Source organism: Euleptes europaea, chromosome 3 (genome assembly GCF_029931775.1).
Source record: "Euleptes europaea isolate rEulEur1 chromosome 3, rEulEur1.hap1, whole genome shotgun sequence".
NCBI classification, from domain to species: domain Eukaryota; kingdom Metazoa; phylum Chordata; class Lepidosauria; order Squamata; family Sphaerodactylidae; genus Euleptes; species Euleptes europaea.
The window spans coordinates 65,708,597-65,733,557 of NC_079314.1; the positions used below are offsets into that span (position 1 = coordinate 65,708,597).

The following is a 24,961-nucleotide window of genomic DNA, read 5'->3' on the forward strand; positions in this document are numbered from 1 at the left end:
TACATTTCTAAGAAAGAAACGTTAGCAAATACATTTTACTGTTACAGAACAATGAATCCTTGTTCAACTGAAAACAGGTGATCTGACAAACCCCTCATTCCATGCACAGCGATACTGTGCAGATATTTAAAATACAATGCAGTGTGCTCACCCAAAGGGGGAATTTAAAAAAATCAGGCAAGAAGATAATCAAGTCATATAGATGTTAACCTTTAAAACAGTTAGGTGGTTTTCCAAAAAAGTTCCAATCTTTTCCTAAAGGCCTTTCCAAGCCAGGCTGAGCATGGGTCCAAGCAACAATTACATGGACTTTACCAAGCACCAGGAGTTAACATTGCCAGGAGTAACAAGTTGAAAACAATTCAAGTGGAACTAAAGCAGTGACACTTTTAGCTTAGATGCTGCACCGTGACATCTGTACCGAACTATATTAACCAGAGAGATGTACCTGGAAAACAGGTACAAGTAAAGTTGTTTTTGGTTCTTGCCAAGTACAAATTGATCAGATACTGGATCAGAAACCTTGATCAATCTGACCTCTAACCAGATATTTATTTACATTATTTATAGTCTGCTTTTCTCACTTGAACTCAAGGCAGATTACACAGAGTGAGTCAATACAATTAACAGATGGGATGGTCAATAAACTCAGTTGGGAAAAGATACAATTGGTGAATCATCTTCCCTAGATTTTCTCTCATTTTTAAACTTATACAGAAAGAGTAACCTCTGGATAGTATAAACTTTCATGTTTTCAGGTGCAATTTCCTTGGTCAAAAATTTGTTCCACTTAGACTGTAAAGCACATACAGAATCCTGATTATACTGCAGATACCCCTTAATAAATTATAAATCGTAGAGAAATTGTGATCAACTTGCTGTGCCCATAAAGCTTAAAGATCAGATCACCCTCTTAGCCTTAAATCAGACTGAATTTTATCAAGTAAAATTTTTTAGTTTGACAATAGGCAAACAGAGATAGAGCCATTGCGTGAAACTGCTTCAAAGGATATTACTCTATTGTTTTCTAAGATGGCTTCATATTAATCTAAGCAGCTCTTTCCCACTTCATAAAAGAAAATGATTTGAAACCATGTGCAACTTCCATATTCCATACACATTAAGCAAGGGGGGAAAGCCCTGAAGAGAGCGTATAGCGATATTTTCCCCATTCTATTAACAAATTGTTTATTACCAAGCCATTGCCCTCATACACTTTTTTCCTATCTATCTTTTTGGCCAAAGATAAGTTTTTAAGGCAATCTCAACACATGATTGTTCAACTCCTATACCTGAAGACCTAACCATCTGCCTAACCATGTTAGTTTAGCAGCATCAAGATTAGGAACCCCAAAACCTCCTACTGAGCCACATTAAGACTTCTCTTTGGGAGGGGGGTTCCTACCCCAAATGAAAATATTAATCATTTGCTGACACTCTCTCAATCCAGAATTATTAAAGGGAGATTTATAAACAGGTGAGATAGCTTAGGTATCACCTTCATCTTTAAAGTGTTAATCTCTCTAAAAATGAAATATTGAAGGTTTCCTACCACTTAAGATCTTCTTGAATGTTTTAATTACCTGTTTATAGTTCACTTTACTAGGTGAAGAAACATATTTACCAATTTTAATGCCCAAATATTTTATACAGTCATGTTTTGTTTCCATCCTCATAACCCAATTTGCAGGGCCTAAATCTTCTTGATCTATATTAAAGAAGAGGGCTTCAGATTTATTAACATTACGTTTATACCCTGGTATTTTAGAATACCAATCTGTTAAGGATTTGAGAACAGAAGATGAACTTTGAACATTAGTCAAAAACATAGCTTTTTATAGGCTTGTTTTGTGGTGCTGAGTCCCTATCTTAAAACCACTGATCTGACAGAATTCTCTAATTGCAATAGCCAAAGCTTCCAAAGAAAAATTAAAAAGTAAAGCAAAAAGTGCCCCCCCTGTTTTACACTGTTTCTTACAGCAATTGGATTAGATAGTGTATTATGAATGAATAAGTGTAAGCATACGGGCCACCCCGATATGCAGGCACACGACTACTGTTCCAGCCGCGCGCCCACCCCAAACGCTACGGGATGGCCGCAGCGCGCACCAGTGAAACTGACATGACCGCTCCTGTGAGTCCTGGGCAGCTGGCAGCTGGGAAACAGAGGCCAGGGCAACCTCCAGCGATCCTGAGAGACTCCATGTTCCTGTTCAACTCTGCTCCAGCCGCAGCCATTTCCTGGAAAGCGGACAGTCACGTAGTCAGTGCCAATACCCCCCCTCCCATTGCAACATCAGCAGATTCATGGGGCATCAGTAGCGATCCTGATATCAGTGATGACTCGTTCTTCCAGCTATGTGAAGCAGCGATCCCCGGACATTAGCAGAATCACGCCGTTTGTTTAAGATCATTAAGCTCATCAGCAAGATTCTCCTGGTTCCTCCCGGATTGCACAAGCCACTGGAATTAAAATAGATTTCCAAGTTCCAACCTCCACACCCCGGTAGTCGAATATTAAATCCTTTGTCACCTTCTGTCACCTGGGAACCATGAAGGGGTAATCCAATCACCCCGCCCCCAGGGAAACAGTATAACTGGGGTCACCCACACCCATAATGTTACCTTAGGTCTTTCCCTGGCATATTTGCCGTTATTTGCCGTTCGGGTTTGCGCAGCCTGATCACGCTCCCTCCCGCCTCGCTGGTCGAGTCCACGGATACCCCTTGCCCTCGCCCGCTCTCTATTTTCCTCTGTCTTAGTCTACTGGAACTTGGGACAACTCATCTACAGGAAAGGTGCAGTATTACCCCACCAACGATCTCCTGACAAATTGGCATCCGTCTCTATTCTCCTCCCTTTTTGAATTCCTAGATTCTCTGTATGTTTGTGTTGCATCATTGAACATTTTAATACATAAACTCATAAACTCTCTTAATTTGGATTCCCTTGTCTCTGTCGTTATTCTGAGGGTCACAGAAAACGGGCTTTGGTATAGTTGGTTGCACCCAGCTTTATAAATATTATAGTGACTGATTGCTCAGCTAATTTCCCCATTTAAAGAGCATTTCGGGTAACATAAGCAAACTACTGAGTTGGACTATATTATTTTGGCCCAATCCATAAAAAGGACCAAAAAAAAAAAATTAGACTCCAAACAAGAAACAGATGTTCAATCTGGTTGCACACCTTCTCAGCATCTAAAAACAAGATTTGATTTTTAGTGACATAATCTGTAAGATTTACAAGTTATATTTGAGGTTAATAACCAGCCAGAGATAAAACCATTTTGATTGAAAATGAGAGTTTCTCAATATACTAGCAATCTAGCGGCCAGGATTGAAGTCATGATTTTATCATCAAAATTCAATAAGCAGATAGGGAATCATCTTTGACTCTAACCAAGAGGCAAGAAGCCTCTTTTACAAAAACACCTGGTTAATAGCAGCCAACAGCGCTAATGCTACTATCTTCTTAAAAGATTGATAAAACTCAGCTGCAATCTCATCAAACCCCAGAAGACTCGTTCTTTTTGAGGTTTTCAATAGCAAGGACAGTTTCGTTTAAAGAGATTAGTTTCTATATTTGTATTTTTTTAACCAACTGAAAACAACTGTAATTGTTTTTCAGAGAGAAGACAAAACAGTATGTCCTTCATAAACACGGTTGTTTTGGAAATACTTAAGTGCCCTTTAAATAGGTGGATACAGATAACATGTAAGGAAAGCATGTACTCACTGCAAACTAGCAACACAACTGTCTCCAAACTTCATACACATTTGGAAGGTATGCATATGTTCATATTTTTTATTATTTTGGCAAGTACATTAAAGAATTTAAGGTCTATGGATAGTTTCCAAAAAAGCATGAGGTCATATTGGATAACCACAAGGAAACAAATGTTCAGGATGCCACTGAACTTGGCCCCATAAAACATTTAAAACACTCCCCCATCAGGCAACAATTGACTGCCTTCTGACAGTGGATTCTCACTGGATTTGTGAGTTGACATGTCTCTTATATCCCATTATTTCCACTACTGGTTTCAGAAAAAAAGACTGGAATCAGAATGGGAGTAGAAAACTCTGAACTAGTGATGAATTGACAAAGTAAATACTTCTAAAGGAAGGGTAATTTGTTTTGAAGTATACTAGCCACTCCTAGTTCCTTCTGCAACAAAATCTGATCATGTCAAATCAGCATATAAATTTCAACCTCAACAACTTCAAGCTTCTCCCTTCCTCCTCTTCTCCTTTTGTTTAAGTAGGGCAAATTTAATTCTGTTACTGAAAGTTCCAGGAGACAAATTCCATGCTCAAACATGGTTTCTTGATATCTGCATTTTTACAATTTGTGTCTCTTTACACCTCTGCATAGGGAGACTAAAACAACAGAGCATCCATAAATGGCTGTGTCAAGGCTGACCTGCCTTGGTCTGAGAGATTTGTTCCCCTGTCTCTGACCTGGGACCCTTGTAACGTAGCCAAGTCTACCCTGCATTTGGCCCAGTAATTCACAGCAACATACATTTCAGGTAAAACATAATTTTATTAAGGAAATTAAAGAAAAAGATTTTAAAAGCTATAGTTCCAGCGGCAGTTCCAAGTAGACAGAAAACAAGAAAACTAGTTCTCTAGGTACACTTACAGGTCTTTGCAGAGTATGTGTTAACTTCTTATAGCTTTAGTAAGTCCAGTTTACAGCAGCATACATCCACACAGGGGTAACATGAGGCAAAGCAGGTAGAACATTCAGGAACAGGGAGATGGAATAGGGTAAGGGGCAGAGGATAAGGCCTAACAGAATAGGCTACACTTTATAGAAATGCAGACCATAGACCACCTGACCCTCTCCAACCAATCAGTGAGCTGTCTCTGAGGAAGATTCTGGATGAGAGCAAGCTCTCTGCCCCATCCCATCCACATCCAGCAGAACCAAGTGAGATAATTAGCAAGTCTTAAGAAATGACCTTGGCTTGTAACTGTGTGTGTGTGTGGGGGGGAGCTGACATCTGTTGTTAACAACCAGAGAAAGGAAAAAAATGTTAAGTGGAACTTTCCTCTGAAGATGGTTTATCTCTTGACAGGCTGCAACAATACAGCAAAATTGTATTAACTGTGTAGATATGTTGGGTGTTGTGATAGGGTTGCTCAAATGAATATTGGGATAGAGATGACATCAATACACGTTGCAGGCACTAGTTTCTATGGTCAGAGGTCGTCTCACTCTCCCCCTGCCTTTTCCCACGTTTTCAAATTCGAGATAAAACAGGTCCCTGAAAATGCAGGCAAAACGTGCAGAAACACAGGGAGAGAGTGGCAACCTCTGACGGTCGGAAACGGCGTGCATAATCAACACAAAGACCCAAAGTCATCAGAGGGGTGACAGCGAGGGAAACAACCATGCATAAAAGGCCTCAGTTTCTCTCTCTGTTGGAAGGTCTATTTGTTGGTGGTGAGTATTTTATTTACCACGAAGGAAGACTAGGGGTTTTCTTCCAGGTAGGCCATTAAGAAAACACATTCACATACAAGTTACATGTATGTACATTCATTAAAAACTTTTTTGCATACGATTTTTAGGGTGGAGGGTTATCTTACATTCAAGGTCATCTTCCTTTCAGGTAGATACAGCAGTTGCTTCTGGATGGGGAGGTGTCTTGTCTTGCCAATCTGTCTCTTTTCCTCCAGAGGTGAGGAAGCGTGTAGTTTTACATGCTTGATGTAAATAATCCAGTTATTTATACCTGTTTGGAGAATACTGGAGCAAATGCAATTATATTTTAGGGCTTGGCTGTAGACTTACTGTTGTGTTCTGGATGGTAACTGGGAAATGAAGATTTGGAGTATAAACTGATGTTTACATTTGTCATATAGTTGCACCCTGGCATCTTGAAAGTAAACATGTAGCACGGATTGGACCAGTCTCAGGGTAAAAGTGGAAGTGAAACTACTGAATTTCTGAAGGGGCACTTTTTCACAGATCCATATAATGATGTAGCTCAAGTTGAGGAGAAACACCTAAAAACAGAAGTTGGCATTCTGTATATCTGCCATAAACATAATGCCATCAAGTAGAGCCATATAGGTATTAATAGCAGCTCAGTTTACTTGAATATGCAAGATGTTCCCAAATCTCATTACTTGTGGGTGAAGATAGAGTCCCACAGCTCAACAACTTGGTGTGCCTGGTACCACCAGGGATAATGTTCCAGATAGCCTGCAAATAATTTTAAGAGCAGGAAGAACTGGTAGGGTAGGACCTGAGAATAGTGTCTACATAACTAAACAACCCTGCATTGAGAGTGTGATTGCCTGAGATATCCCAATGTTGCCAATCCCCTTTAATGTCATCTCCTTTACAGTCAATCTGCCAGCAGTAAATCCACCACAATAAGCTCTGTCCCTTCAAAATTAACTTTCAAGCAGCCTTGACAGTGGATATCAACTGTAACTCAACTAGGACTTCTCATTCAGGATGTAGTTCTTAAAGGGGTTCCAACTGTCTCTATACACTTTTGTTCTTTGGAGGGGGGGGGAATCTTGTTAAGAATGTACTTTGATTTAACTTCTTTACATTTGGATATTGTAAATGTTACAGCCAAACAACAAAGCAAACTGATTTTATCCTAAACTACTGACTGAAAAACAAATGGTTTTTTAAACATTTCACACCAAGACAAATTATAAACTACACTGAATTACAATTACTCTGTTAAGACAAAAAATCTGTTCTTATCCTGTCCTCTAACATATCCAGTCTTCTTTAAATAAAAAGCATTGTATGTATGTAAATTCATGTCAGCAGCATTCCAATGAAAGAAGAGGAGCTAGCAAACTTTGTGATGCAAAACAGAGCAAAGACATATACATATTAACAAGACAATTCTATGTGTTGTGCTTTAAAAATAAATTCTAATTTTTCTGGTGTTCCCACTTCCAACAATGATTGCAAGAGACCTGCAATCTATTAAATATTTAGTTCAAATTTATCAATTAGAACTCTTTAAGCCACATTATTTCTAGAGAAAAACCTACACACACCATATTTATCACTATATCAGTTCAAGGGGGGAATATGCACTAGACAGTGCCCTTTTAAAATAATTCCTTGAAACCATATACTGCTCCATTTTTCAGTTGGCATTTAACAGAAGGGAGAATAAGAGAGGATGTACTGCTCAGCAGCATACCAGAGCCAAAAGGAAATGCCAATATTAGCATCTCATGCATTATTAACAAAGCAATCCTATCCTTGAGTTATGCCCACTGGGCTGGACAGGATTGATCCCAAGTTCCCATGTGCCAGTAGAACACAGTGACCTGTTTGCGCCAGTGGAAAGCTACTGCCAGCAAAACCCCTTATGGTGTCAGAAGACAACAAACACAAGTGGCAAAGAGTGAACAGCATGGAAGCATGGCAAAGAAGGAATAAAGCATAGCACAGCAGCAACACAGTATAGAGATGCAGCAATGGGGAAAATGGCATGTTACAATGTTGGTAGTCATATACCTGACCCAGGCAGAGAGGTCCTTCTGGATCAGAAAGGTTGGAATCCCATTTCCATCTGCAGCTTTTGTAGAACTTACTCTACCCTTATCTTGTTCAATAGAAGTTATGCTTAGTTCAGCTGAGTTTCTGCCTTTACTTCAGCTATCTTGCCAATGTGCTGCATAGACTGGGAAACAATGGGTTGAACATAATGAATGGCAATGCTTCAGCCAGTTACTTGACTGAGACTACTGGTCCAATCCTTCCTTTGGCTATATCACTGCCTCATATTTTCTTTCTCTCTTCAGAACCCTTATCTACAGTGAGACCACGTCCAGCTACTTAGCTTAAGATGTGTACCAAGTCTATATTCTTCTTCTGGGTAAAGTACCACATGAGCGCCTTTCATTGTAGTCTACTTAAGTTTTTCTACCTAAAGGCTAGGAGGGAGGAAAGAGTGTGCATTATAAGCTAAGCCTCAAAGACTGCAAAGGCACTATATGACCAAGGTCTTCCATCTGTACCTGTAGCTGTGAGTTAGGAAATTGTTGAATGGAGTGAAAGCATATAATTCTAGTCCTGCTGCCCCTCTTGCATTCAAAATCATTACTGCTAGCAGAACATCTGAAAGACAACCTTTGTTTTTTGTAGGTAATTTTAACAGTTCCTCTATGAAACAGCAAGAACTTGCAGCTCCTGTTTCTAACTGCAGTGATCTTTTGCACTGGGCTACCAGGCAGCTCCTAATGCTTGGCCTTATGAGTTGCCTTTCACAATTTCTACTCTTTCAAGAATGAGTATTATTGTGCTCTCTTTCACGGTAGTTCAGTTCACATGAACACCAATACAGCTCTGTTGCAAGATGTGTTCTGAAAAATGTGTGCGAGCACATTAGCGTTACCATAGCAAGACCACGTCACTTCCATTGAGAAGTCTGTGAGTTCCCCATGCACACCTCCCACTCATGAAATTAGCTGGCTAGTAAGACAGTCATATTAGCATGGAAAAGAAGTTGTCGTTGACAGCTGTATTTTACCACTGTGCGTTCAAAAAAATTTCAGGAAGTTCTATAGTTAGTGATTATAGAAGTAACCAAGATATACTGCAGTAGGGATATTTCTGTGTTCTTTCTGGATGTTTGGTTGTGTGCTATGCATGGAGGGGTTTATACACTAGACTGACTGACATCATGAAGCCACTCAGCCATCACTGTGTGTTGACAGCGCCTTTCATGAATAGATAATGTGGTGACAAGCCCAACAGAACCATTGCAGAACCCTGTAATCCCAGTAGAACCACAAGCAGATGTGCCAAGCTAAAAAGAACCAAAATCAAACCAGAGAATCTCTGCAGTGAAAACTCAAGGTGGGGGAGCACTTTCGCAAGCCCAGAAGAACCAATGACAGTGTACAGAATGCCCAGCAGAACCCAGTGCCGGTCTGGCAGTGCAAGCTCAACAGGAGTAGTGTGCATCCAGCAAAGAACAAATCCAAGCACTGAGTAAACAATAAGGTAAAGAAGAAGAAAAAACCTTCTGAATCTGACAAAGAAACCTGAAACTGACAAAAGCAGCCCATCAACCCCCACAAAAGGCAAAAACAAAGGCAAGGGGGGGAGAGGGGAAAGTCCCCAGGAGCCTGCAAACACTGGCTCCCAATCTTCCCTGAAAAATCTGGGAAATATTTGGGAGAGCCGAACAAATTTTCAGCTCGGTTTCACCCAAATGCACACCCCTAGTCAGAACTTTCAACTGATATAATTCAGGCATTTGGCTAACAATGCTTGTTCAGATTATCCTTTGCCTTCAGGAAAGAGACTGAGTTCCTTCCCTGCTCCTGTCATTGTGAAGAGAAGTAAACACACTGTTCTAACGGATTTCATCCTGCATGGTTAAGGTAAACCAACATTCAATCTACTGGTTGATTAATTCACTTCTCTCCACAGTGAGTGAAACAAAGAAAGGGGACAGTTAAAAACTACTTCTGATTCACCACATCGACCCCAGTACAATTCCAGTGAGACTTAAGTGCTATTTGAACAAGCCCTTGGTAAAGAAGCATTAAGTAACCAAGTGAAAGGGGTTTATAAGAACATGAAAGGAGTTCAAAAGTCTAAAAGATTGTCAATGTTAAGAGTCTCTTCACATGTCACACAAGAGGCAAAAATGTGTTTTCTGTTGCACATACTGAACATCTACACCATTCTGCAGGCACCCTTATTGAACATGTTTGAAAACCATCATACACACGTGACATTTTTAGGTGTATACGTAAAGCATTTTAAATGCACACCTTAAAAATAAATCAAACCTTTTTGATTTATTAAATGCTTGGAATAACTGTGACCATTTCTCCATAGCAAAAGCATGTTTTTTTCCGGCTAGCAAAATTTGGTACCCCTTTCTCTTTTCGCAGTACACTGAAGGGACCCAAGGTAACAGGCCTGAACGCATCAACTTAAATAGATGGCGAAGCTCTTTCTTTGCAGCAAGGCATTCAACATCAAACCAGGTGCTATTTAGGCATTTAGAGGACCTATGACTCATTGGTTGAGCAAAGTCACCAAGTCTGTCAACAATATTATTATATATTGACAACGCCACCATTGGGGTTTCAGCATTTAGTAGTTCATTAAATAACTGCTGCCCAGTATCACTATGTATCCATTGCTGAATTTGGGTCGCAGTAGATGGAGACCATTTAATCCTCTTATACTTGCTGACAGTGTGATTTCAAGAGGAAAACACAAAAAATAACAGGCCTAAGGAAAATCAAGTGGGTTTTGGAATCATACAATATAACAGGTAGTTTTTCTTTTGTTTTACCCAAGGAGTTCAGATCTATAGAAGAACAGCACATTGAATTCAACAGATTAGAGCTTTCACATTATTTCTTTAGCCATTGACCTTAAATTTCTTTTAACTTGCTTCATCTACTCTAGCCCATGCAAGCAGTCTTGCGCTATTCTGACATGTACTTGTGCTCACTTCTTAAGAGTTGCTTTGCTCAACACATGATGAGGAAGGATGAACAAAACCAAAGTCCAGACAGACTTCAATGGCTTCTCATTATACAAGAAGCAGAAGGGAAACACTAAAAGTAACTTTTAACATTGCAGGGCATGTTCTCAAAGGTTAAGGCAGTAGATAACATTATGCTAAGCTTCACACCCACAAAACTTGACTTCTGATGTAAGGCCTATGAAGAAGGCACATCTGCAACTGATCTTGCTATCCCTAATGTCTCTAACAATGTCTTCTTAGTTGAGCATTATACTAGATGGGAAGCAATGAGAGTAAAGTGCATTTCTATGCTCTCTTCCTTCTTGGATAGAAGAGGGGAATCAGAGATTTGCTCTGCCATTTCCAGTTGCATGAGGATATTAGAGAAGCTTGAATTAGGCTGCACTGTGACTCATTTGTGAAAGAAGTATGTGTGGATGTTGGTACTTCATAAGTGGCCATGTAATGTCCTTTCACATTCAAATATGTATGACAATAGGCACACATTTTGAGTCATGCACAGTCACAGAACTCCAGTAATTCTGTGTGTGTCCTCACAAACTCACTGCCCATATCAAGGGAAAACTGTTATTTGAAGAATTTGTATTTGAATACCATCCTATTTGAGTGCATGGTCTGAACAGAAGTGTGACAATCAACTTTTCTTGTCTTAAGGCTGAAATAGGATGCATGAGTACCTCCTCAGACAGCCTCCTGCAAAAGGAGAATAGAAGAAATGATGTGTGTCTGTTCCCTTCAGGGGCATAGAGAAAGGGGTGGGCAATCACCTTCACCTTGGCGAACTATACAATATAGCCACCTTGGATCACACATTACTTGAAGATACAATTGGAATTTCATACTCTGAAAATTTTTAAGGGGATTTCGTTTTAGCCTGATGACCAAACAAGACTGGATAAAACTGTGAGAGGCACATCATACTGCCTTATCTGTTGGTGTGTGTTTCACAAGGGATAAGCTGGTATTTAATGTAAGACAAGCCACCTTGGAAAGTCTTGCTTTTGTTCTTTTTTTATTATTTAACATAGTTTCTAGCCCTCTTAGTTTTGAGAAGAAACTTACAAGAAGATCTGCAGTCTGGGGAAGGCTTAAAAACAGAACGAAGCAAAATATCTGTAAAATATTGAAATTTCAGTGCTCTAAACAGCTATGATTCTATAGCTGTGATTCCTAATCGCCATCCTGTACTATCCATAGAATCGCCTTCCTCCCCAGTATTTTAATTGTTTTTTTTATCTTCTGTACTTATTTTAGGCTTTGGTTTTAACTTGTTTTAATAATGTATTTGAGTGTTGGGTTTAATGGCTTTGAGATAATATTTTAATGTGTATGTTTTAATTTGATAGCCGTTTTGGTGGCCCTAGGAGGCAGGAAGGCAGGATACAAAACTTGTTAATAATGAACATCTTTTTCATTCCATTTTACTCTCTCAAAATATCAATATTTTTAAAATATTGCTCCTACCAAAATAAATTATGTACATGTACTTGATCTGCATAAATGTTTTACACATTACTTGTATACTTTTTAGGCACAAATATCCCAAAATATCATTTGTCAATATTTACAAGATGACAACATTTTCTGTAGTCATCAAGCCATAACAGTTCTGGCTCTGCCACAGGCATTACTTTCATATTAACTCAAAGAATTAGTGCCACTGACTGAAATGATTTCCAACAACGATTAGATTGTATGGTGGCTGTCTCCCATGTCACAGTCAACCAAGCAAAACAATATTGCAAAAGATACAGCGTTCACCTGCCAGTCTCCTTCTGCAGAAGGTACTTCGAGCCTAATTCAGACGGATATCTAACAGTGTCAACCTAAGAACTGAAGCTAATGGCTATAACATCACTTAGGATGGCACTATAAATATTATTTATATTATCCATATTATTATGGATCAGCTATGCATTGCTTTCAGTGGAATGGGTATATAGATACATATTCTCATGGACATTCTTGCACAACTATAGCTGGCCATAGCTACTCATGGATAATACTGGGACATGCAAGATAGAACAAAAAGTATTTCATTAGATTTTAAAATAAATCCCAAGTGTTCTAAAATATCATCTCAACAGTGACCAAACAGATGCCTCTGGGAAGCTAATAAGCAAGACAACTAAAAATGTGCTAATGTGATACTACAAGTTTTGCAACACCACATATTCTGCAAAAGTACTAATTAAAATGATTATTTGTTATTACATTTTCATATGTACATATTTTACTTTTAAAATTCATTTTTATTTTTCAGTAAATTTCATCCATGCTCATATCAGCACAACAATTCAGAATAAAGCAAATTTACACACTCACACTTAGCAAATACATACACATTAACAAACACACAATAAATTGAAACTGCAAATTTCTGGGAGCATAATTGCTAACATTCCTCAGCACTGAAGGTTTTAACAGATTGCCATGTAGCCTAGTGCAATATTTGGCAATGATTTTACAATGCAAAGTAATGCCCTTTGGGAACCATCTGAGGCTATCACTTCCACACAGAAAGCATTTATCCTCAAAAGCACAATGGCAAGGGAATTCATCCATTGTATCATCTGGCAGTTATGACACCATACATTTTACAGTATACTGATATTCTCACATTCAAAACCCACATTTGGTTTCAGTCCTGAAAAATCTATTTATGCTCAGTCTGATTTAAATGGATAGTATGTAATGTCTTTCAAATGTAAATTTACAAAAGAACTGTAAACATAGCTGCTAAAGACCTGATACTACAACTAGATCTATTCAGCTTTACTCTGGAGTGATGCATGGATACCAGATAAAGACCTGAATGAATATGCAATGTGAGCAAGATAGAGACCTACAGACAGACAACAGACATGACCAGAATCACATCTTCTTGCACACAAAAGCGTGCCAGATATTTAAAATGTTGCTTATTTTTGAAGTCATTCCATCAACTTTTATTATGAAAAAATCATGAATATTCCATAACCATTTCCATATTTCTTAAGCTTATTCACTCCCCAATTCCTGAATTCACTGAAATTCCAGATATCAAACGACGCTACAAAATGACTACTATTGACTACAGTAACAATGGTTTATCACCGATGGTACATCCTTCAGACTCTAACACTGCAGTCATACTTCATCCTCCTGTAAAATGACCCAAAGAGCAAAATGCCTAAATCCTGTATGATGCAACCTTAAATTTCATAAATTAGTAAGCAACTATATATACAACACATCACTATCTCTGATGTACAAGAAGCTATAACATATATACACACACATACACACTATAAACCTAAGTTTGATACAAAACAGATTACCACAAAGATATCCCACAAAGCAGCGTTCTCAGTTCTAACTTTCCCTGTCAATGCAACAAATGGCTGAAGGAAGAGGAAAATATGAACTTGTAAGCAGAACAAGGGAGGACATCATGATCTCTTACCAGGATTCAAATTAAATGCCTAACAAGGGTATATATGGATCTTTCATGTAAAAATCGCTATTTTGGCCACAGTTTGTTCCCTACTGAACCAATGGCAATAGTTTTTATTGGACAAAGTTTGGTTTGAGTATACTGCTTTTGAGTATAGAGAAATATTATACAGGAACAGTGGAAAGCAGGGTGGATTTGATTTAAGTCAAACTGATTTAAATCACAATTTAAATCACTAGTCAGTAAGACTTGATTTAAATCATGGTATTCTATAAAAAGACTCATTCTTGATGGTATAATCTTAATATTTAGAACCAGGTTTCATTTTTAGAATAATAACTTTTCAGATTAGTTTTACAGTTATATCAAAAAATTACTGATTTGGTTATACTATTAGAAATACAAGATAAATAATTATTAAATTATTGCAAGGTGAACTATCTCCAGTTTCATTCAGGCCATCAGGTCTTGCATTTCTTTGTTGAAGTGTTTGCATTTTGCACACATGACTGCCTTACCCATAGGTAGAGGAACTTCATTCAAATATTCCCAAACTGAGTTTCTTTTAAAGCCTGTTGCCATTATAGATTTCTCCTCCAGGGAGCGATTAATATGATAAACCTCAGGCTATTCACACAGAGATCCCAAGACTTGTGCAGAATTCTGCTCTAAAGGTTTCACTATCATTTTTACTGCTTGCCCCTCACTCCTCACACTTAGCTCCTTGTGCAGATCTATTCCACTCCAAACAATCTTCTATTCACCGAACTTCTTGAAATTTAGCACTTGAGAGGTAAGGGGTTGATTCTGTGTATATAGATTTGCAAATAACAATGGGATTAAGGTCTTTTTCTCAACTCTGTATGTTTATTTTATAACATTTTTGCTGTGAGGAAGGGGCATGTTATCTCTGCAGTCACAAATTCACAGTTTTGAGAACTGCAAAACCAAGCATCTGTGATAATATCTTCTAGACGGAAAAATTGCCCAAAATAATCTTACCGAAACCTCTGGAAGAGCATGACATTGTGAATGGATTAATAGAATTTCATTTATCAAAAAATTTAAACACTGCATGAATATACAGTCTCATGCAACATAATTCAAAACTAATCCTTATTTCATGATGAATAACCTTGGGACTATAATGTATCTTAAACAGTAAACTGTTTATCTTTAAATACATTTTTACTCAAAAAACATTTTAGTTTTTAAAAATCCGATTTACATTTTAAAAATCTGATTTAAATTTTAAAAATCTGTTTTTTTTGTTTTTTTAAATATTATTGATTTTTATACACTTTGGTGGAAAGATAGTGCTCAATTTTATACGCACTGAGATTCCAATCCTTTAATACTTTTTCACAAACAAAATAAAATCTATTTTATATCTCTCAGTGCAATCAACACAGCAAATCCCAAATACCGTGAAGTCAATACTAATCTAGAAGAAGAAGAATTGGTTTTTATATGCCGACTTTCTCTACCACTTAAGGCAGAATCAAACTAGCTTACAACCACCTTCCCTTCCCCTCCCCACAAAAGACACCCTGTGAGGTAGGTGAGGCTGAGAGAGCATGACTTGCCCAAGGTCACCCAGCTGGCTTCGTGTGTAGGAGTGGGGAAATGAATCCAGTTGACCAGATTAGCCTCCACCGCTCATGTGGAAGAATGGGGAATCAAACCCGGTTCTCCAGATCAGACTCCACCGCTCCAAACCACTGCTCTTAACCACTACACCACGCTGGCTCTAGTTAGTACAAAGCCAGAGTATAGTTAGTTTGAAAAAAAATTAAATAAAGCAATGTCTCTATAGTTACCTTAGTTTTTCAGTGTTCTGCCACTACAAAGTCTGAATATTCTGTTTGTCATACATTAAAGATTGTTTGACCCCTCAGTCTGTAATTTGGCATGGAGAATTTTCCTTGAGATTTAAGAAAAAAATCTCACGTAAAGCAGCTGAATGGTAGAAAATTTTAAAATTTGCCTTGATTTTCAAAACGCTGAAATTTTGCAACTACTTATTATGCACACATTTTATTTTACCAATTTATATTTTTCAGGGTTTATAAATTTACTGCTTGGCGAAAATCTATTCAGTATCCATCAAGTTACAAAGTTCCCATTCAAATTAAATACATTCAAGTTATGAGTGAAAGCATGTTTTTTTTAAAAAAACAAAAACCCTTTCTCATAAACGTCTTTCCAACATAAAAATGATAGCTGCTTCTCAAAACTTATCAAAACTCTAAATGAAGGTTTCTGCCTTAGTTTATGCCTCATGTGAGTTAATACAACAATTGTGCAAAGTTATATTCCACGTTCACTTAGACCCCATTCCTGAAGGGTAAGGGTGAGGCTCCTTAGGAGCTGGTGTGAACCTGCACAGATGTAGGTGCCACCTGATCACGGAATAAGGTGGCACCTATGCCTGCATGGGGGCAAACACACCAGCACCTGGGAGCCAGCCCTCGCCACTGGCTCCCACCACCAGCGCAGCCATGCCAGCAAATCTTTCCCAGAAGGGAAAGCCCGCGCCAGTGTGGGGGCCATTCTTGGGGGAGGAGCTGCTGTTTGGAAACTTCCTCACCCCTTTTGCCCTGGGAATTCCCCCTCGCACTGTGGCAGTTCTGAGCCACCTTTTTGGGTGGTGCAGCCCCATTGGAGGCAATGGGGGATTCCCCCCCTTTTTTGGTTTTTTATTTTTAAACCTTTTTTTTTTTTTTTGCCTCCGCTCCCAACTGCTGTGGATCTGACTCCCCCTTCAGGATTGGGCTGCCCCAATACAGACTCTATGAGGCTGAGAGATGAAAATTCCCTATGTGCTTCGCCAACAGGTTTCTTCATGGGAATATTGTCTTTCAGTGTCCCTTCAATAAGACAAGATCAGAGAGTACTGACCTTGTGCTCTTGTTGAAGGAACTTGCACCATCAGCCTTGGCCTTATTTCATCTCTCAATGATTGGTGTGTGTGTGTGAAGTGCCATCAAGTCGCAGCCGGCTTATGGCGACCCCTTTTGGGGTTTTCATGGCAAGAGACTAACAGAGGTGGTTTGCCAGTGCCTTCCTCTGCACAGCAACCCTGGACTTCCTTGGTGGTCTCCCATCCAAATACTAACCAGGGCCGAACTTGCTTAGCTTCTGAGATCTGACGAGATCAGGTTAGCCTGGGCCATCCAGGTCAGGGTGCAGCCCTTTTATTTCCTCCTTGGTTCTATGCAGCTACAATTTCCCTTGCTTTTTGTCCTATTTCACTTCCACTTCATATTGTGATGCAACTATGGATATGGTCACTGCTGTATAAATGTTTAATAAGAATTTCAGAACATGTTGAAATTAACAGTACAAAATATTCATTTGAAGGAATTAATAAAATAGCAATGGCGGTTCAGAAAAAAAGCGAAGCAACAAAGGAAAACATACTGTATGGAACCTAAGTTATAAAAGAGAATAAAGTATAACATTTTTCGTGCTCACAGAGCAGACATTCACATGGCAGCCTTAATTTCCATGGGTTCTGGAGCATGAGTGAAATTTTACATACCTTCATATAAACAAAAGGTATTTTTGATTTTAGAATAAAATATGATATTCTTCAAACCAGAAGCCAGAATGGTACAATAGTTAAGAGTGTTGGACTAGGATCTGGAAAACCTAGGTTGGAATCCCCACTCTGCTGTAGAAGCTTGCTGGGGGACCTTGGGCCAGTCACACACTCTCAGCCTAATTTACCTCATAGGATTGTAGTGAGGATAAAACAGAAGAGAAGAGAATGATGGAAGCTGCTCTGAATCCCCATTGGAGAGAGGGATATAAATGAAATAAAGTAGAATAAATAACTCACTAATACAATGGCCACCAGCTCAAATAGCTTTTTAAAGGAACAGATAAATTCTTGAAACATTAAAGGTATTTTGATATTCAGTGAGAGTATACTTCTAGATGTCTGAGATAAAACCTAAGGCAATTACCATTACCTGTTTATAAATCTCTAAATTATTCTTAACTGGCTGTTGTTGAAATATTGCACTAGATGGATTGTGATGTGATCCAGGAAAGCAGTTTTTAAAATCTGTCACTTAACCAATATCTGAATACCTCCAGGGACATTCAATGTAGAAAGAAAAATCTTCATTATGTAGCTAGCAGAACAACGTTAACCAGACTTACTAGGGAACTTAGTATCTGAGTAAACATGCTTAGAGTTGTACTATAAATGATAGGGATGTAAAACATTAAGCAAAAATAAATTATATGGATTCCTTTACCATTTATAGATTACTGTAAACATGTAAACATTTCCCAAGATATGGAAAACTGGCAAAGGGTGACCTGTGCATTTCCAATACATGGAAAACTGGCAAAGGGTGACCTGTCTGTCCTTGCTGAACATGTGTTTGCCAATGCTGGCTGCACTGTTAATCATCTGTGCACAAGAGTGATAACAAAGCAACATATTAATTTTTTAAAAAATCAGTTGTAAGTTGATGATATTAAAAAATATGTACGTGGGCTAGATGGATTGTGAGCTTGATAATGTTTCACCAATAAATATTCTGCTGAAATACAATCTAAGCAAAACTCTGGAAACATTAGCTTAAATGTTGATTTTATTAGTCTTCACTCTGCTGAATTTATTGAATTGATATCCTAAGACAACAATCCTAAACAGGTCTACCCAGAATCCTACTCAGGTCTATGTGTTCTTATGACTAAACCGTAACTTATCAGATAGCCAATATTCCAACAATATAGTGACATATAAATTAATGCATCCATTCTCATAGAAATCCAACCTGCCAACCCTACTTACACCCAAATGTCCAGTTACAAATGATTATGCATGCTTACTCCAGAGAAAGTCCCAATACACTCAGTGACACTAGCATAGGATTTGGCTACACAGCGGCACATGCGTTACTCCGTCTAAACACTTTTCAGTCTGGAACAGAGTATGGTCATGCCAGTTCAGACTTGTGGTCTTTTGCAGACTTAGTGTGGTCACTGATACCATATGAAGCCAGTGAGAATTCATTCAGAGCTGAAAACTCAGCGTTACGTTTAAACACACAGGAGCAACTGTGATCGACTGGATGAGTTTAAACAGGCTAAAGTTGAATCTAAATAACAGAGAAGTAGTATGGAATTTCTAGGCTTTGAATGAAGTTGCCATGACTGTAAATAAGTGCGGCTGAACTATCCTTACTTGAACAGGCTCCAACATTAAAACTGTTCCTAGGTTTGTCCTGCTTTTGGATAAGTAGCTGAAGATAGTTGCCAGAAGTGCTCTTTATCATCTTACCGTATATACCCATGTATAAGCCGACCCGCGTTTAAGCCGAGGTGCCTAATTTCTCCCCCAAAATGGGGAAAAATTAGGCACCCGCGTATAAGCCGAGGGTCGGCTTATAACCCCTCCCCCCCCGCAGGCTTACCTCAATCCAGGTGCGCAGGCCAGCGCCGGCCGGCAGGGTCCTCGCTGTGCCCGGCAGGGGCGGCGACGAGGCCTCCAGAGGCTTCTGGAGGCCCTTCCAGGCCGGCGCCGGCCGGCAGCAGCCTCGCTCCGCCCGGCAGGGGCGGCGACGGGGCCTCCAGAGGCCTCTGGAGGCCCTTCCAGGCCGGCGCTGGCCGGCAGCAGCCTCGCTCCGCCCGGCAGGGGCGGCAACGGGGCCTCCAGAGGCTTCTGGAGGCCCTTCCAGGGCGCTCCTGGCCGGGGGAAGCCATGCGGGCACGGCAGCAATGGCGGCGGAGGCGGTAAGTTCCCCCCTCCCTCCTCCCCTACCGTATTGACCCGCGTATAAGCCGAGGCCGGCTTTTTCAGCCCTTTTTTTGGGCTGAAAAACTCGGCTTATACGCGAGTATATACGGTAATTCAGCTCTTTTTTGTGGGGGGGATACCTCAGAAGCCTAATCTATGCTTTTATAATCCCTAGAATTTACTATGATAATACTCTCTTTAGGAGGTGACTTTAAAGAAAATTTGGAAGCTGTAGCTGGTAAAGAATGCCACTGTTTACTTCCTGCTGAATAATGGTTGGATATGCTTAAGCCTCCTAGTGTTGGAGTAATGGCACTGGCTGCCAACTTTCTTCTAGGAACAATTAAAGGTGCTCATGTTTACCTTTCACAGACCTGGACCCACACAGACCACCTCTGCGTTTATCAACTCTCCTAGGGCTTACACTCCACATATCAGGCTCAACTCTATGTTCTGTCACTGAAAATGAGGAACGTCTACTGCTAGGAGCAGAGCCTTTACCACAAATGTCCCGAGGATTGCAAGAAATACATTCTATTCCTATTAATTTTCGTCATTGCATTTTTAGAGTACTGCGTTAAAACTTATTTTCTGTGCTTGTCCAATGTCTTTGAACAAAGAAATAAATGCCTTAGCAAGTTTTCCAAAAAAGGTACAAAGGATAGTACGATTTCACTCTGTACTTCGCTACTTTAGTATTTTTCTTCTGATACTGGTACGCAACATATACTTCCATTTGTATATCATACATCCCGGTGTCTAGGACAACATTAACAAGTACATAATTAATGCCTTACATGGTTCATTTTAAGGCAACTGTAAATGGGCAGAGGATACTGCTGATAGTAATATCTATTAAAATATCAATTCCAAATATCCTTTCTGAAGATGCCATTATATTCTCATGTGACTAAGAAAGAGATCTCATGATGGGCTGTGTGGCTTGAAGCAGGGATTCATCAAGGGTAGGAAGCAGAGTTAGCATTCCCATCATACATGCTTTTACTTTCTCCTATGTAAGTAAATGGCTGTCATCTGCTTCTATGAAGAAATAATGCACTGCCCTTGGGGACTGTGTCCTGAGGGCAAAACCTGAGCAGCAGCTGGTATAGTGGCTTGGTGACAGGAACCATCTTCTGTTGCTGCCCACTGATTATGAGAGGGGGGGAAGCATGCCATGCTCTCACAACCATCAGGAAGTGGTGAAAGGGGCACAGTGGCAAGCACACAGTTGCTAATTAGGTAGCAGTCAGCAACCACACATTTGCACAGTTAGAGATGTCTCTGCTGCTGCTTCCCAAGGCTTACCAGTTAGGAATGTTTTTACACGCACACATCCAGAAAAGATCATACTCCAACATCTGCTGGCAGTTCTTGCCAGGGCATCACCACTACCCGCTTTCACAGACAGGCACCTCCCAGGGGAGCTTCCCATACAAGCCTTTCCCACCCGTCATACACACCACCTGCCATAAACGGGCATTTTAACTGTAAGCAAATACTTATGAAAGGGAAAGGAGAGGTTTTGACCATGCTCCTGTCTTTACAAAATACCAACAATAATAAGAGCACACATATTCAGGAGACACATCATTGACCCTGGAAAATAATCCTCCACTGTAAACCATTAACACTGTAGCTTCAACTACTGCACCACTTAAGTGCAGTAAATGAAATTACAGTGGGATCTAGGCAAGCAACCAAAGCAACATTACAAACCTGACCCAATTCTTTCTTCAAACAGATAAATCTTTTTATTTCTTTTTTAAAACAATTTGTAGAACAGCTCACTATCTGGTAAATTTAAGCATTCCAGAATATACAGACTACTATGTGCCATAAGAAGGCGTGTTTTTATTTAAAGCAGCAAGCACTTCAGCCATCTGTACTGTATACAGCGACACACAGCAAAGGGGGAAAAAGCTGTACAGAAAGAAGATTATTTCCCACCCTCTCATAACTGCGTGGCTGGCAATATGAACTCAGCAGGTATGGAAGGAGCTGAAGTATGTTATATTTTTTAAGTGTACAGAAAGGAATTCCTTCTTTGCCAGTGGAATGGTTATGGAGGGGGGGGAGAAGAGGGGGGGAGAAGAGAGGTGGGGTGACCAGGAACCAGCCTAGAAACCGAGATGCAGCTAGCTGGTGCCTGCTGCCTACCCACTCTCTACTGTCAACCCTCTCCGGAGAAGGGCCATAAATAAACACGCCTGCGCCGGCGGCTCGGTTGAGGCGCGCGGCTCCTTCTTCTTCCCAGCAGCAGCCGCCCAGGCCGCCTCTCCTCGGCCCAGCGTCGCTCTCCCTTCTCCCTCCCTCCCTCCCTCGCCCGGGCCGTCGGGTGTCAGCGCCCCCCCCCGTCGCGCCCCGCCTCACTCACCGGGTGGAGGTGCCCTTCCTCACATCGCACATCATGCACTTGAAGGCCTCGGCGCTGTTCCGGAAGGTGCACACGCTGCAGTCCCAGTAGCCCTCGTCGGAGGACGGTTTCGGCTGCCGCTTCGGCCTACCCGAAAAGGGGGAGGGGGAGAAAGGGGGAGGGGGGGAGACAGAAGGAGGTTTGAGAGACAAAACGAGGCAGCGCCGCGGTGGCTTCGTTCCCTCCCCCCCCCTCGTTCCCTTCCTCCCTCCCTCCCTCAGGGCCTCCCGGTTCCCCGGCCACCGCGGCTTATCACGAACTCACTGTCCCTCCCCCCACCGCTTCTGCTGCGTTGGGGGCGCCGGGGTCTGTGGCCCCTCCCCCCCTTTCCCCGCCACCCGGGCCTTCCCGCTCCGAGGCGGCCCCTTCTCGCCTCGCCTCACCTTGTGGGGCTCTTCTTGTCTCCCATGCCGGCTCCAGACGCCTCTCCAGCCCGGCACGGCCCTTTGTGTATTTGTCAATAAGGAGGAGCGAGAGCGGGGGAGAGGCGGGGGCTGGCGAGAGCGGAGGGACCCGGCGAGGAAGGCGGGGGGGGGGGAGGAGGAGCCGCCGCCGCCGCCGCCGCTGTTGCTGCTGCTGCGAAGAGCCACGGCTGGCTTCAGCCTCCAGCTGTCGGGGGAACTCCGCCGCCCCCCGCCCTCTCCGTCACGTGTCACCCCGTCGCCAACCAGCAGCCGCCCGCAGACAGGCCAAGGCCGCGGCGCCCCAGACGGCGGTGGCGGCGGCCGCGGCAACCTCAGAGCAGGTTTTCCCTCCTGCGGAAGCTGGAGGAGGAGGACTGGGAGAGGCGTGCAAGGGGAAAGGGAGGGTAAGAGCTGCCTCGCAACACCCTGGGCGGGGAAGCTGGCTCTCCACATGCACGGACAAAAAGGCTGCTCTTGCCACATGCTGCCTTTATGAGGTAGTTCGCAGTGGGTCGCCGTGTTAGTCTGTTTGCAGTAGTAGAAAAGGGCAAGAGTCCAGGAGCACCTGAAAGACTAACAAAAACATTTTTGCTGTGGCTCACGAAAGCTCATACCCTACCAGAAAATATTTTTGCATTTAGAGAGCTGTGGCTCACGAAAGCTCATACCCTACCAGAAAATATTTTTGCATTTAGAGAGCTGTGGCTCACGAAAGCTCATACCCTACCAGAAAATATTTTTGCATTTAGAGAGCTGTGGCTCACGAAAGCTCATACCCTACCAGAAAATATTTTTGCATTTAGAGAGCTGTGGCTCACGAAAGCTCATACCCTACCAGAAAATATTTTTGCATTTAGAGAGCTGTGGCTCACGAAAGCTCATACCCTGCCAGAAAATATTCTTGTTAGTCTTTAAGGTGCTACAGGACTCTTGCCCTTTTCTACTTTATGAGGTAGAACTCCACAGCCGCCCTTTTGGCACCCGGTTTCCCAGCCGAGCAGTGCCGGTTCGGATTAGGATTCGCGTTGCTGCCGTGCGAGGTCACGGCCTTGTTTTCCTCGAGCTGTAATCCAGACCGCTTTAGCCCTTGTGGTGATGTACAGTCTTTACTGAGGCAATCAGAGCTGCAGACCTGCTCAGATTTACCTGGGACTGAGCCACGCTGAACACAGTGGGGTTTCTTTCAGGGTAAACGTGCCTAAGGATTGTGGAAGGCTTTCACGGTCGGAGTTCCTTGGTTCTTGTAGGTTATCCGGGCTGTAGGTGTGACCGTGGTCTTGGTATTTTCTTTCCTGACGTTTCGCCAGCAGCTGTGGCAGGCATCTTCAGAGGAGTAACACTGAAGGACAGTGTCCTCTGAAGATGCCGTCCACAGCTGCTGGCGAAACGTCAGGAAAGAAAATACCAAGACCACGGTCACACAGCCCGGATAAGAACAAGAACCAGTGCCTAAGGATTGTCCTGTGGATGATTTGAGCTCTGCTGGGGTTAGGGCCCTCCTTTTCTTAATCTCTGTGGCTGGGCTCCAAAACGGTCTTCGGAAAACTGTCCTGGGTGTGCACTTTTTAGTCACTTCCACACCAGTATTTGGTCCCGCTTTGGCATTGATGGCAACAGAGTTGCTTCTTTGTTTTTCTATTTCCACACAGTTTGGAGTTCTCATGAACCTTCTTGCATTTCCTTGGCTTTTCCTGCAGTCATTCCTAAATGTTGTGTACTGTGGGGATTTGGATGTCACAGCAAAGCCATGGTGGCTGCTGCATGGACAGGAAGGTCTGTGTCTTTGCCACATTGGTGCCATTTTCCCTGCCCCAATGCTTCCTGGTGGCCATCTCTTCCATGCCATGTGTGTGTGTGTGTGCAGGGGGGACTTTTCCAGGTTTTTTTTAAAATGTAATTGATATCTAAGTGAGCCCCCTGGCCAGTGCCGGATTTACCTAAAGGCTTGACAGGCTGAAGCCTAGGGCCTCTGGCCAAGGTGTATAATATTTTTGACACTGTCATAGGCCTTTCTTACATATGCTGTCATAATGCACTGTAGTCTCTAAACAACCCTTCAGTTGTTCCTTGCACTCCATTTCAGAACTCCGGCTTATTCCACAAATGTTTACAAAGTTCGATTATTGCAAAAGTTTTTCACAGTGTTAATTTTAATATTTATGGTTTTTTTCCCAATTTCGACAGTATTTAACAATAACTTCATATGTCTTTCAGAGGAGGAATTGTAAATTGCAGAATTTTAAACACCCATCATCATCCTTGGCTTCACTGAATTTTGTTTAAAACACTCTTCCATCTTTCTCTAGCTGTGAGGGTGGGAGGTTGAGAGGGGCCTCACAAGTGGAACAGCCTAGCCTTCCTCTAAATCTGGCACTGCCCATGGCGCAGAGTGGAAAACTGCAGTACGGCAGTCGAAACTCTGCTCACAACCTGA

The 24,961-nt window shown here is 41.5% G+C and overlaps 1 protein-coding gene across 1 annotated transcript in view; it reads right to left on the bottom strand.

Annotated features, from left to right (window-relative positions):
* YAF2 (YY1 associated factor 2) overlaps positions 1 to 22,646 on the bottom strand; it is a 39,373-nt gene extending 16,727 nt beyond the window's left edge. Inside the window, exons 1-2 of the mRNA XM_056847624.1 lie at positions 22,507 to 22,646; positions 22,085 to 22,210 (exon numbers count right to left, since the gene is read on the bottom strand). Coding sequence (XP_056703602.1) covers positions 22,085 to 22,210; positions 22,507 to 22,532 — 152 coding nt within the window. The 5' untranslated portion in view covers positions 22,533 to 22,646. The remainder of the gene's footprint in view (positions 1 to 22,084; positions 22,211 to 22,506) is intronic.
* Positions 22,647 to 24,961: the final 2,315 nt, after the last annotated feature.